This window comes from Mugil cephalus, chromosome 23, assembly GCF_022458985.1.
Source record: "Mugil cephalus isolate CIBA_MC_2020 chromosome 23, CIBA_Mcephalus_1.1, whole genome shotgun sequence".
Lineage (NCBI taxonomy): Eukaryota > Metazoa > Chordata > Actinopteri > Mugiliformes > Mugilidae > Mugil > Mugil cephalus.
The window spans coordinates 15688829-15702212 of record NC_061792.1 but is presented as its reverse complement, the minus strand read 5'-3'; the positions used below and the strand labels follow the sequence as shown (position 1 = coordinate 15702212).

General features: G+C 47.2%; 1 protein-coding gene across 2 annotated transcripts in view; it reads right to left on the bottom strand.

Moving 5' to 3' along the window:
• LOC125000629 (kalirin-like) overlaps positions 1–13384 on the bottom strand; it is a 29534-nt gene that overhangs the window by 9882 nt on the left and 6268 nt on the right. For both annotated transcript variants that reach the window (XM_047576186.1, XM_047576187.1), the window contains 25 exons: positions 12419–12493; positions 12126–12248; positions 11938–11990; positions 11451–11598; positions 11099–11378; positions 10433–10596; positions 9558–9677; positions 9381–9460; positions 9130–9268; positions 8093–8227; positions 7812–7977; positions 7315–7430; positions 7118–7240; positions 6572–6754; positions 6345–6469; positions 6199–6265; positions 6010–6119; positions 5761–5830; positions 5592–5681; positions 5369–5461; positions 5175–5286; positions 4907–5097; positions 3473–3574; positions 3236–3390; positions 3022–3124 (listed from right to left, as the gene is read on the bottom strand). In XM_047576186.1, coding sequence (XP_047432142.1) covers positions 3022–3124; positions 3236–3390; positions 3473–3574; positions 4907–5097; positions 5175–5286; positions 5369–5461; positions 5592–5681; positions 5761–5830; positions 6010–6119; positions 6199–6265; positions 6345–6469; positions 6572–6754; positions 7118–7240; positions 7315–7430; positions 7812–7977; positions 8093–8227; positions 9130–9268; positions 9381–9460; positions 9558–9677; positions 10433–10596; positions 11099–11378; positions 11451–11598; positions 11938–11990; positions 12126–12248; positions 12419–12493 — 3123 coding nt within the window. The remainder of the gene's footprint in view (positions 1–3021; positions 3125–3235; positions 3391–3472; positions 3575–4906; positions 5098–5174; positions 5287–5368; positions 5462–5591; positions 5682–5760; positions 5831–6009; positions 6120–6198; positions 6266–6344; positions 6470–6571; positions 6755–7117; positions 7241–7314; positions 7431–7811; positions 7978–8092; positions 8228–9129; positions 9269–9380; positions 9461–9557; positions 9678–10432; positions 10597–11098; positions 11379–11450; positions 11599–11937; positions 11991–12125; positions 12249–12418; positions 12494–13384) is intronic.

Here is a 13384-nt window from a genome sequence, read left to right as displayed (position 1 = left end):
TACACAACACAACGTTACACAACATTACACAGCAACACAAACACTAGCTCGCAGCCGCCGGACAGCTGCAACGCAACCACAACACAACGTTACACAACACAACGTTACACAACAACAACAACAACATTAAACAACAACAACACAACAACAACACAACCACTAGCTCGCAGCCGCCGGACAGCTGCAACGCAACCGCAACACAACATCATTACACAACGTTACACAACATTACACAGCAACACAACAACAACACAACATTACACAACAACAACAACATTACACAGCAACACAACAACAACACAACATTACACAACAACAGCAACACAACGTTACACAACAACAACAACAACAACAACGTTACACAACATTACACAGCAACACAACCACTAGCTCGCAGCCGCCGGACAGCTGCAACGCAACGGCAACACAACGTTACACAACATTACACAGCAACACAACCACAACACAACAACAACACCACAACATTACACAACAACAACAACAACGTTACACAACATTACACAGCAACACAACCACTAGCTCGCAGCTGCCGGACAGCTGCAACACAACGGCAACACGACATCATTACACAACGTCACACAACATTAAACAACAACACCACAACGTTACACAACAACAACAACATTAAACAACAACACAACGACAACACAACATTAAACAACAACAACAACAACAACACAACATTACACAACAACAGCAACACAACCACTAGCTCGCAGCCGCCGGACAGCTGCAACACAACCACAACAACACAACGTTACACAACAACAACAACAACAGCACATTAAACAACAACAACAACAACAACAATACAACCACTAGCTCGCAGCCGCCGGACAGCTGCAACACAACAACAACAACAACAACGACAACACAACGTTACACAACGCTACACAACAACAACAACACAACATTACACAACGACAACACAACGTTACACAACAACGACAACACAACAACAACACAATGTTACACAACAACAACAACAACAACAGCACATTAAACAACAACAACACAACGTTACACAACAACAACAACAACAACACAACGTTACACAACAACAACACAACATTACACAACAACAACAACAACACAACCACAACACAACGTTACACAACAACAACAACAACACAACGACACACAACATTACACAACAACAACACAACAACAACACAACGTTACACAACAACAACAACACAACGTTACACAACAACAACAACACAACCACAACACAACATTACACAACAACAACAACACAACGTTACACAACAACAACAACACAACAACATTAAACAACAAAAACACAACAACATTAAACAACAACAACATCCTCTAGACTTAAAACAAACTGTGACACAACAACAAACTGGATAAAAACCACATTAGAGTCTAAACATCTACTGAAACGTCCTGATTTAAACGTTAGTTTAAAACATGTTACATATAAACGTCCTGATATAAACGTATAAACGTCCTGATATAAACGTATAAACGTCCTGATATAAACGTATAAACGTCCTGATATAAACGTATAAACGTCCTGATATAAACGTATAAACGTATAAACGTATGAACAGAAACGTCCTGATATAAACGTATAAACGTCCTGATATAAACGTATAAACGTATGAACAGAAACGTCCTGAACGTCCTGGAACAAACAGACGTTGAACCCGGTTTAAAGCGAAACACGTCTAACAGACGAACAGAACCAGCACCGTCCCTGACGCCTGAACCAGACCCAGTGGGTCACGCTGAGCCCAGTCTCAGACCTGGGGGGTCACAGGTCACAGGTCACAGGTCACAGGTCGCAGGTCGCCACGGAAACGTCTCCTACCTCCTCAGGACGAAGTGAACGTTGGTGGAGACGCACGTTAAACTGAGGAAACTCCCTGAGACTGAGACTCGTGCAGCTGCAGCCGCGGTGAGGTCATCACGCACACACCCTCACACAACATAACACACACACATCACGCACACACCCTCACACACAACACACACATCACGCACACACCCTCATACACAACACATAACATAACACACATATACACATATAACACAACATAACACACACACACATCACGCACACACCCTCATACACAACACACAATACACACATATACACATAATAACACACATAACACACAAACATCACGAATACACTATAACCTAACACATAAACACACACACTCCTAACACAACACACAACACATACACACACACACTCAACAGCAACAAACCACACTCACTGACACCTAACCAACACCAACACACTACACACTAACCACATCACACACACACATCACGCACACCCACCCTCTCAACACAACAACCATAAACAAACCAACAATCCACGCACACACCCTCACAACACACAACATAACACACACATCACGCACACACCCTCACAACACACAACATAACACACACATCACGCACACACCCACATACAATACACAATACACACACACATACACACACATCACGCACACACCCTCACACAACACACAATACACACATATACACATATAACACACACACACATCACGCACACACCCTCATAACACATCACACACATACACACATATAACACAACGCACACACCCTCATAACACATCACACACATACACACATATAACACAACGCACACACCCTCATAACACATCACACACATATACACAATACACATACATAACACACCCTCACAACACACATCACATATATAACACACCCTCATACAACACACAACACACACACCCTCACAACACACATATAAAACAACATAACACACACATACACACCCTCATACAATACACACACACATACACAACATAACATAACACACACAACACACAACACACACACACACATATAACACAACACACACACATTATACACACAACACACACCCTCATAGCAAACACTCTCCCCCTCTCTCTCTGTGTGTGTGTCTGTGTGTGTGTCTCTCTGTGTGTGTCTGTGTGTCTCTGTGTGTGTTACCTTGTCGCTGTCCGCTGTGTTCTGGGACGTCCTGGAGGCGATGGACACGGTGTCTGGTTGGCTGCTGGCGTCCCCCAGACTGTCTGCGTCCTCGCTGGTCTCCCTGAAACCCAGGCCCCGCCCCCGTTAGCAGGTCTGGCTCCGTCCCGCTTTAATCCGGGCTTTAATCCGGGCTTTAATCCGGGCTTTACAGAACCGCTGGGCGGGTACAGACCTGCGGGAGATGCTGCGCTGCCGGGCCAGCGTCGGGTTCGGCGTCTTGGGGAGGGGGATGGGTTCCCGGAGCGCCCCCCTCAGGTGGCCCCGCCTCTCCTGGATCACCTGTCGGATGCTGCGAACCCACTCCTGCTTCAGCTCCAGGGAAGACGCCTGAGACACGGAGCGAGTCCAACGAGTGAAACCAGGACCAAGCTCAACACCGAGCGCTAACGGAGCTCAGCCCCCGTCTCACCTTCAGCACCGTCTTATTGTCCGACGTCGGCGTCCGTCCCACCCACAGAGCAAACTTACAGGCGTCCCCCTCGATGTGCTCGGTCACGCCCAGCTCTGAGGTCTGCAAACAGCAAACAGCACAAAATACTGTCACAATTAACATAAAATAAGTGTTAAATGTCCCAATTAACATAAAATAAGTGTTAAATGTCCCAATTATCTATAAAATAACAGCGAAATGTCCCAATAAACCATAAAATAAGTGTTAAATGTCCCAATTAACATAAAATAAGTGTTAAATGTCCTAATAAACCATAAAATAAGTGTTAAATGTTCCAATAAACCATAAAATAAGTGTTAAATGTCCCAATTAACATAAAATAAGTGTTAAATGTCCCAATTAACATAAAATAAGTGTTAAATGTCCCAATAACCATAAAATAAGTGTTAAATGTCCCAATTATCCATAAAATAAGTGTTAAATGTCCAATAACCATAAAATAGTGTTAAATGTCCCAATTAATCCATAAAATAAGTGTTAAATTCCCAATACCATAAAATAAGGTAAATGTCCCAATTATCATAAAATAAGTGTTAAATGTCCCAATTAACATAAAATAAGTGTTAAATATCCCAATAACCATAAAATAAGTGTTAAATGTCCCAATTATCCATAAAATAAGTGTTAAATGTCCCAATTAACCATAGAATAACAGCGAAATGTCCCAATAAACCATAAAATAAGGGTTAAATGTCCCAATTTATCATAAAATAAGTGTTAAATGTCCCAATTATCCATAAAATAAGTGTTAAATGTCCCAATAAATCATAAAATAAGTGTTAAATGTCCCAATAAAACATAAAATAAGTGTTAAATGTCCCAATAAACCATAAAATAAGGGTTAAATGTCCCAATTTATCATAAAATAAGTGTTAAATGTCCCAATTATCCATAAAATAACAGCGAAATGTCTAAATAAATCATAAAATAAGTGTTAAACGTCCCAATAAAACATAAAATAAGTGTTAAATGTCCCAATAAACCATAAAATAAGTGTTAAATGTCCCAATTAACCATATAATAAGTGTTAAATGTCCCAAATTCACCCTAAAATAAGTGTTAAATGTCCAAATAAAACAGAAAATAAGTGTTAAATGTTCCAATAAAACAGAAAATTAGTGTTAAATGTCCCAATAAACCATAAAACAAGTGCTAAGTCCTAATAAACTATACAATATGAGTTACATGTTCCAATAAACCATAAAATAATCATTGAATGTCCTAATAAACTACTAGTTTATCTCGTAAAGTTTTACAAGGACTAGTTCATCAAGTAAAGATTTACCAGTGTTAAATGTCCTAATAAACCATAAAATAAGTGTTAAATGACCTAATAAACTACAAAATATGATTGAAATGAAGCATGTATTTAGTATTTTAGTGCGTAAATACCCTCAGTCTGCTCTTGTAGAGGTATTTCGTCCGTCCCGATGAGTCTTTGATCTCCTTGCTGAAGATGAGTGACAGCTCAAAGAGGAAGAGGTGTCGGTCCCGCCCCTTCCTGATCAGAGACTTGGGCTCCCAGACCAGGAAGGAGTCCTGCAGGAGGAGTTCCCCCTGCACCTCCAGGCCCTCCTCCAGACCTGCCGGGTACATCGGAGACTTTCTGTAAATTCACCTTTCCCTGGGGCGGTGACGTTTCAATGTCCAGGTGCGTTACCTTCCAGCATGCTAACATGCATAGCATCGTTAGCTCTCTTTGGGACGCTCAGCATCACGTCCAGGCCTTCCTTTATCTCACCCTTACCCTCCTCGCAGCAGGCCAGCAGCTCCTGCAACACAGCGCTCTTCATCAGGCCACTTTATTAGGAACACTACTGAGTGGGCGGGGCCGAAGCCGGGGGAGGAGCTTACCTTGAGGAGGAGCTGGTATTTGGTGATTCTCTGAACTGGTTTGATGAGGGCGGAGGAGATGGAGTTGGCCAGACCGTGTCTCCTCTGGACCTCCTGCATTCAAAACCAATCACAGGTCAACTACAAATGAACCTGCAAACATTTATCAAGTCACGAGTTCGTGTCGTGTTGTTTTAGGAGGGGCGAGCTAGCGAAGCTAATCTAGTGACGTGCTAGAACCGACCTCGAAGAACCCGGCGCCGTGCTGCTGGATCAGTAAACTGGAGTCTGGTTTGTTCCTGCAGTACGTCACATACATGTGGAACTTGTCCGCCTGAAGGAGACACGGAGGTTTTCACTTCGGTTTTGGTTTAAATAACAGTTACAGGTTTGTAGATGTGGACGTGCGTTACCCAGGTAACGAAGCAATGTCCAACGTCCTCAGGAAGCTGCTCGTAGTTCTCCAGCTCTTTCAGGAAAATACTGCAAAGCAAAGGATACTGCAGTACTACGTAGAGGCTGCAGCTCTATGTCCTCCACTAACCTCGTAGGTGTTGTACTGTGTAATATACTGTCGTGGTTCTCACCTGGTCAGGCCCCCGACCCCCCAGGTGACAACCCTGCTTTAAAGAACTCGCTGTGGGAGGTGTTGTTTGCGGTACCTGTTGTGGAACTCGTAGATGTCCTGGATGTTCCCAAACACGATGTCGTCCTTGTTGGCGAGGCCCGAAGGAACGTCCTCGGAGCCGCTGGTCATCTCCCAGAGGTACGTCTGCACCGGGAAACAGTGTCACCTGACAGGAAGTGCTCGGACGCAGGACTACAAAAGTCTAAGACGCCTACAAACGTACCTCTATGCACTCCTGCAGATCCCGGACGTAGACTCTCTCCGTCTGGAGGAGCTCAGCCATGATGTACCTGAGCACACACACCAGTGTTACCAACAGCTGCTCCTCGTGTTAGTGCTAAAGCTAATGCTAATGCTAATGCTACTCACTCTTTCTTGCGGGCCGAGCGTCTCTTCTCGTCGCTGACCTGGTGGCTCGGGTCGGACAGGTTGACCTCGGGGTCGGAGTCGGACAGACTGTTGGGGATCAGCTCCAGCTCCAGGTCCTTGTTGTCCTGACAGGGTCGCCATAGTAACCACACACACACACACATTAAAGCTAGCATTGAAGCTAGCACTGAAGCTAAATGTCACCAGAGGGTCTGGGTCCTTTTTACCTGCGAGCAGCCTCCCAGCGCCGTCTCCAGCAGGTGGCGGTACTGTCCCATCCTGACGGTGAAGTCGCGGTAGCGCTTGTCCACCGCGGCGACGCAGCGGCGGAGCTCAGTGCGGTGGGCGTGGCCTTTAGCTAGCATGCTCTCAGCTAGCTGGATCAGCAGATGAACCTTCTCCTGCGTGTGCTGAGAATAAATACATAAAGTCTTAGGGTCTGGTTTAGTAAAGGTGAAGCTGATCTACAAAGGCTGTGTCTCTGGCTTAATTAGTTACAGTCAAACCAGACGTCGGCCGATTTTTCTTGCGCGTCTACTTCTGTATTTACGGTACAGGTACTGGGATAGGCCGAAATGGAAAAGAAATTAAACCGTATTTGGTGGAATCTGGTTCAGATTTCAGATCAGTTTAGGCTAATATCAGTTCAGATTAACAGTAGTCTATGTAAGACTAATATTAGGCTAGTTTGGGCTAATATTAGGCTAGTTTGGGCTAATATTAGCTAGTATGGGCTAATATTGGGCTAATTTAGCTAAATCGGAGACAAACACCTTGGCAGAAACACAGAACTCTCTGTGTTGGTTCAACAGCTCTTGAGTCTCAGTCATTGTTGCCCCCGGCGACGTGTGCGTAGCCAGGTAGTGGTCACCTGACTGCTGCAGCCAATCCAGTGCCTGCAATGAAGAGGACACGTTAGCGTCAAACATACAGCCGAGGGCCCCGAACTAAAATGGGTTTTGCGGATCACCTGCTGGGCGTGGCTCTGGAACATCAGGTACTGCTGGCACTGATCCAGTCGACGCTTCTTCAGAGTCCAGAAATGAAGAACTCGGTTTTCTCTCTGCAGCAACTCGCTGAGGATACCTGAGCAGACACAGAGAGAAACGCACCTGGGTCAGTTAGCGCCACCGCGTCCAATCAAACCAACAAATGTTAGTCTTAACTATGTAATATTAGCCTAATGTTAGCCTTAATTAGTCCACTATTAGCCTAAACCATCGAACATTGGACTAAACTAGCTAATAGTAGCCTAGTATTAGCCAAGATTAGCCTACTATTAGCCTAAACCAGCTAATATTGGCCTAAACCAGCTAATATTGGCCTAAACTAGCCTAGTATTAGCTAAGACTAGCCTAATATTAGCCTAAACCAGCTAATATTGGCCTAAACCAGCTAATATTAGCCTAAACTAGCCTAGTATTAGCTAAGACCAGCCTAATATTAGCCTAAACCAGCTCTTTTCACCTTTGACCTGTTGCTCCGGGACCCTTGAGTGCCCCCCGGTGACCTCGGTGACCCCGGTTACCCCGGAGACGGTGACGCTGTGCCCGGAGATGTTCGCCATGGTGACGCTGTTGCGGTGAATGTACTTGAGGAAAACTTCCGCGTTGCGTCTGGCCAGAGTACACGCCTGTCGCCAGGGAAACAAGACTTTTAGAAATAGAAAGTTGTTTTTTTTTTGGGATACTGAAACATGTTTTGTTGAGCTGTGATTAGACAACGACAGCTGAAGGGGAGGGGCTTACCTTCAGGAACGCCTCCTTCTGCTCCATGTGTTTGTTGATGAGCGGCAGGAGTTGCTCCGGTTGTCGCTCGCCTCCTCCACACCAGTCCTCCTCCCGCCGGTACTCCTGCTCCAGACTCTCCAGGACACCACACACCTGGAGACACACAGAAGAGCTAGCTGAGAGGCTAACGGTGGCTAGTTTTGCAGTTGACAGAGTGACTGCTTGAGGCTCCAAAGGGAGCTAATCCCCATAGACCCCCATGTTAAAAAGGCTAAAACTGGCTACTTCATGCTAGGATTTAGGCTGGTTTAGGTTAGTCTTAGCTGGTTTATGTTTAGGTTAGCTTATGAGGGCTAATGTTATTTAGGCTAATGTTTTCTGGTTTTGGCTAACACTGGTTTATCTTTAAGTTGGCTTAGTGAGACTATAATTAGCTGGTGAAGGCTAACATTGTCTGTTTGATCTTTAAGTTATCTGGTATGTTTGCTCGTTTTGGCTAACAGTAGATAGTTTAAGCTAACGTTTGCTAGTTATGTAGTCAAATGTTTTCTGGTTTTGGCTAACATTGGTTTATCTTTAAGTTAGCTGGTTTAATGTTGTTTTGGCTAGTTTAGGTTGACATTAACTGGTTAAGGCTAGTGTTAGCTCCAAAAGGCGTTTAAAAAGCTATTGTTAGCTCATTTAGGCTACAGTTAGCTAGTTAAGGCTAATGTTTGCTAGTTAAGGCAAGTGTTAGCCGATTTGTGTTTCAGTTAGATAGATAGATAGATAGATAGATAGATAGATAGATAGATAGATAGATAGATAGATAATTACTTTATTCATCCCCAAAGGGAAATTAGGTTAGCTTGTTTAAGCTATAATTAGCTGGTCTAGTTCAACATTAGTTGGTTTAAGCTAAGGTATTCTACTTTAGGTTAGCTGGTTAGGCTAATTTTATTTAGGCTAATGCTTTCTGTTTTTGGCTAACATTGGTTAATCTTAAAGTTAGCTTGTTTAAGCTAAGGTTTGCTGTACTAGGCTATCGTTTGCTAGCTGAGGCTAACATTCGGTACCTGCTGCGACGTCCGGTAGAAGGCGGCTGACGCGTTGACCAGTTTGAGTCTGTCTTCAATCCGCAGCATCAGAGTTTGCCAGTGCAGCGCCACCGTCTGGGCACAAGACCTCACTGCATCCGGATCGTAGTGACCTGACCTGAGGAGGGGTTACGTTTACAGACAGATTTAATCAGAAAGAAGAAGAAGAAGAAGAAGAAGAGTCCTTTAGGATATAAAGTGATGTATGAAGTGATGTTAGAGGAACTGACCGGACCAGCAGCTCTGCTCTCTGCTGCAGAGCCAGCGCCACCTGGTGGGTTCTCTGCAGGGAGTCGGCATGAAGCAGCGCCTGGACAAAGACACAACGTCAGGCTGGGACCACGCGCAGGTGCGTTTCTTTTCTGGACATAATGTGTGATATAATGTAATATAATGTCTGCAGTAACCTCTATGGCCTGCTGGAGGCGCTCATGCTCCCTCTGCAGCTGCTCAGCCTCAGACAAACAGCTGGAATTCAACATGCAGGAAGCCAGCATGACATCACCTTCTGAGATCCAGCCCAGCACCTGAGACAGGTGGACAGGTAGTAGACAGGTAAGAGACAGGTAGTAGACAGGTAGACAGATAGACGGGTGGTAGACAGGTAGACAGGTAAGAGACAGGTAGACAGGTAGTGGACAGGTAAGAGACAGGTAGACAGGTGGTAGACAGGTAGACAGGTGGACAGGTAAGAGACAGGGAGACAGGTGGACAGGTAGACAGGTAGTAGACAGGTAGACAGGTAAGAGACAGGGAGTCAGGTAGACAGGTAGTAGACAAGTAGACAGGTGGACAGGTAGTAGACAGGTAGACAGGTGGTAGACAGGTAGACAGGTGGACAGGTAGACAGGTGGTAGACAGGTAAGAGACAGGGAGTCAGGTGGTAGACAGGTAGACAGGTAGTAGACAGGTAAGAGACAGGTAGACAGGTGGTAGACAGGTAAGAGACAGGTAGACAGGTGGACAGGTAGACAGGTAGTAGACAAGTAGACAGGTGGTAGACAGGTAGACAGGTGGTAGACAGGTAGTAGACAGGTAAGAGACAGGTAGACAGGTAGACAGGTAGGTGACAGTAGGTGGTAGACATGAGACAGGTAGACAGGTGGACAGGTAGACAGGTAGTAGACAAGTAGACAGGTAGACAGGTGGTAGACAGGTAGTAGACAGGTAGACAGGTAAGAGACAGGTAGACAGGTGGACAGGTAGACAGGTAGTAGACAAGTAGACAGGTAGACAGGTGGTAGACAGGTAGTAGACAGGTAGACAGGTAAGAGACAGGTACCTGTTTGACTTGGCTCTGCAGGTGTCGCAGCTGCAGGTTCTGCTCCAGGTGAGTATGAGTGTGATCTGCAATCTGCTGCAGCTCCTTCTGTTTGTCCTGAAGGAGGCGCTGCAGCTCCTCCACCTGAGGGGGGAGTCCTCCCTCGGCCTCCGACAGCTCCATACCTGACACACACACACACACACACGGGTTTGTGTTTGTGTGCGATGATGCATGTATTAGCCTGTATGTGTGTGTGTGTGTGTCTCCATGACAAATTCAATACGCTGGTTTCCATGGGGACCAGCTGTGTGCTTCAGAGAGCAGTTTCCATAGCAACCCCATCCCCCTTCCCCCATTATCCTCTCTGCCCCCCCCCCCCCCCCCCCCCCCCCCCCCCCCCACACACTCCCCCTTTCCCCAAATATCATCAGTGTGTCGGTGAACTGGTCCAACGGAGACGAGGACCAGAGGATCTGACGACTGTCTCCGACCGTCCTCTACTGCTACGTTATTATATTATTATATGATATATATTATATATTAATATATTATATTATATTATATATTATTATATTATTATTTTATATATTATTATTTTATATTATCTTATGTGACACCACCAGGGTGAAAACAGACCCGGCCTCGTCTGATTGGCTCCCTCCAGAACCACCTGACCCGTCTCACCTGAGGCCTGGACCTCGCTGATGTACTGCTGGAGGTCGTGGCTCTGCTGGATGACCTCGTAGATCATGTTGTTCATGGCGAGCCTCCGCTCCATGTGCCTGTGGATGCGCTGCTGCGCTAGCGTTAGCGCCTCGGGGCTAGCCTCCACCAGGCGCGACTGGCCCAGCGCTAGCTTGTCCTGGCTGGCGTCGGCTAGCCGCGGCGACGCTAGCTTCTCGGAGGAGAAGTCCTGGGACTGTTTCTGGAGGTCCTGTCTCCAAGCGTCCATTTCCCCGGTTACCTAGGAGACAGAGTCCAGGTGTGAGCTAACGTTGTGGCCGGGGGAACAATGGGAGGCAGAATGTGAGCCGACCTCCAGCGTGCACTGCTGCAGAATCCGGAGCTGCAGGTAGACGTCCAGACGGATCTTCCTCTGGTGGAACAGCTCCTCCAGCTGAACGTGAGACTCCTCCAGCTGCTGCAGCACCGCCTCCACGTGGGCCACGGAGCTGCCCTGAGGCCTGAAACAAGCGCACCCACATGGACCACAGAACACACTCAGCACGGGCAGTCTACGAAACAAACGCACCTCCACACTCTGCATCACCTACGAAACAAACGCACCTCCACACTCTGCATCATCTACAAAACAAACGCACCTCCACACTCTGCATCATCTACAAAACAAACGCACCTCCACACTCTGCATCACCTACAAAACAAACGCACCTCCACACTCTGCATCATCTAGAACCTAGGACAGAACCTAGGACAGAACCTAGGACAGAACCTAGGACAGAACCTAGAACAGAACCCAGTCCGGTTCCACCCCTGAACCCGGGACCCGGTCTCTGTGGTACCTGAGTTGCAGGATGAGGTCTTCTCCTTCCCGGATCACACTCATGGCAGCTTCCTGTGGGTGGGGTTAGAGCGGTGTTAGTGGGGGGGTTAGAGGTGGGGGCGGGGTTAGAGGTGAGGGGGCGGGGTCGGGGCGGGGTCAGGTGGTCACAGTGAGGTCAGAGGTCAGAGGTCAGAGGTGAAGCCGTACCTGAGTGTTGGCCTGTTGCTGCTGCTGCTGGCTGATCAGAGCCTGCAGAGCCTCCACAGTGTCTGGACAGGACAGGACGTCGGAGGAGAGCTGCTTCTGGAGGCCCTCCATCCACACGGCCAGCTGAGGAGGAGCAGGAGGAGCAGGAGGAGCAGGAGGAGGAGCAGGAGGAGCAGGAGGAGCAGGAGGAGGAGCAGGAGGAGCAGGAGGAGCAGGAGGAGCAGGAGCAGGACACGGGATGAGGAGAGTGTATTTGAAAACACTGCAGTGTGCACAGAGTGAGTGTGTGTTACCTCCTTAGTGTGTGTGTAGAAGGAAACGGCCAGATCCAGCAACAGCTTCCTCTGCTCCACCCTCTGGATGAAGGCCTGCAACAGGGCAACAGGGCAACACGGCAACATGACAACACAGCAACAGGGCAACACGAGAACAGGGCAACAGGGCAACACGAGAACAGGGCAACAGGGCAACACGGCAACATGACAACAGGGCAACAGGGCAACACGAGAACAGGGCAACAGGGCAACACGGAAACAGGGCAACACGGCAACAGGGCAACACGAGAACAGGGCAACAGGGCAACACGAGAACAGGGCAACAGGGCAACACGGCAACATGACAACACGGCAACAGGGCAACACGAGAACAGGGCAACAGGGCAACACGAGAACAGGGCAACAGGGCAACACGGCAACATGACAACAGGGCAACAGGGCAACACGAGAACAGGGCAACACGGCAACAGGGCAACACGGCAACATGACAACATCACAACACGGCAACAGGGCAACACGACAACAGGGCAACACGGCAACACAGCAATATGACAACAGGGCAACACGGCAACATGACAACAGGGCAACACGGCAACATGACAACATGACAACAGGGCAACACGGCAACATGACAACAGGGCAACACGACAACATGACAACAGGGCAACACGAGAACAGGGCAACAGGGCAACATGGCAACATGACAACACAGCAATATGACAACAGGGCAACACGGCAACATGACAAGAGGGCAACATGGCAACAGGGCAACAGGGCAACATGACAACAGAGCAACATGGCAACAGGGCAACATGGCAACACGGCAACATGGCAACATGACAACATGGCAACACGGCAACAGGGCAACACGGCAACATGACAACATGACAACATGGCAACATGACAACATGACAACAGAGCAACATGACAACAGGGCAACACGGCAACATGACAACAGGGCAACACGGCAACATGACAACATGA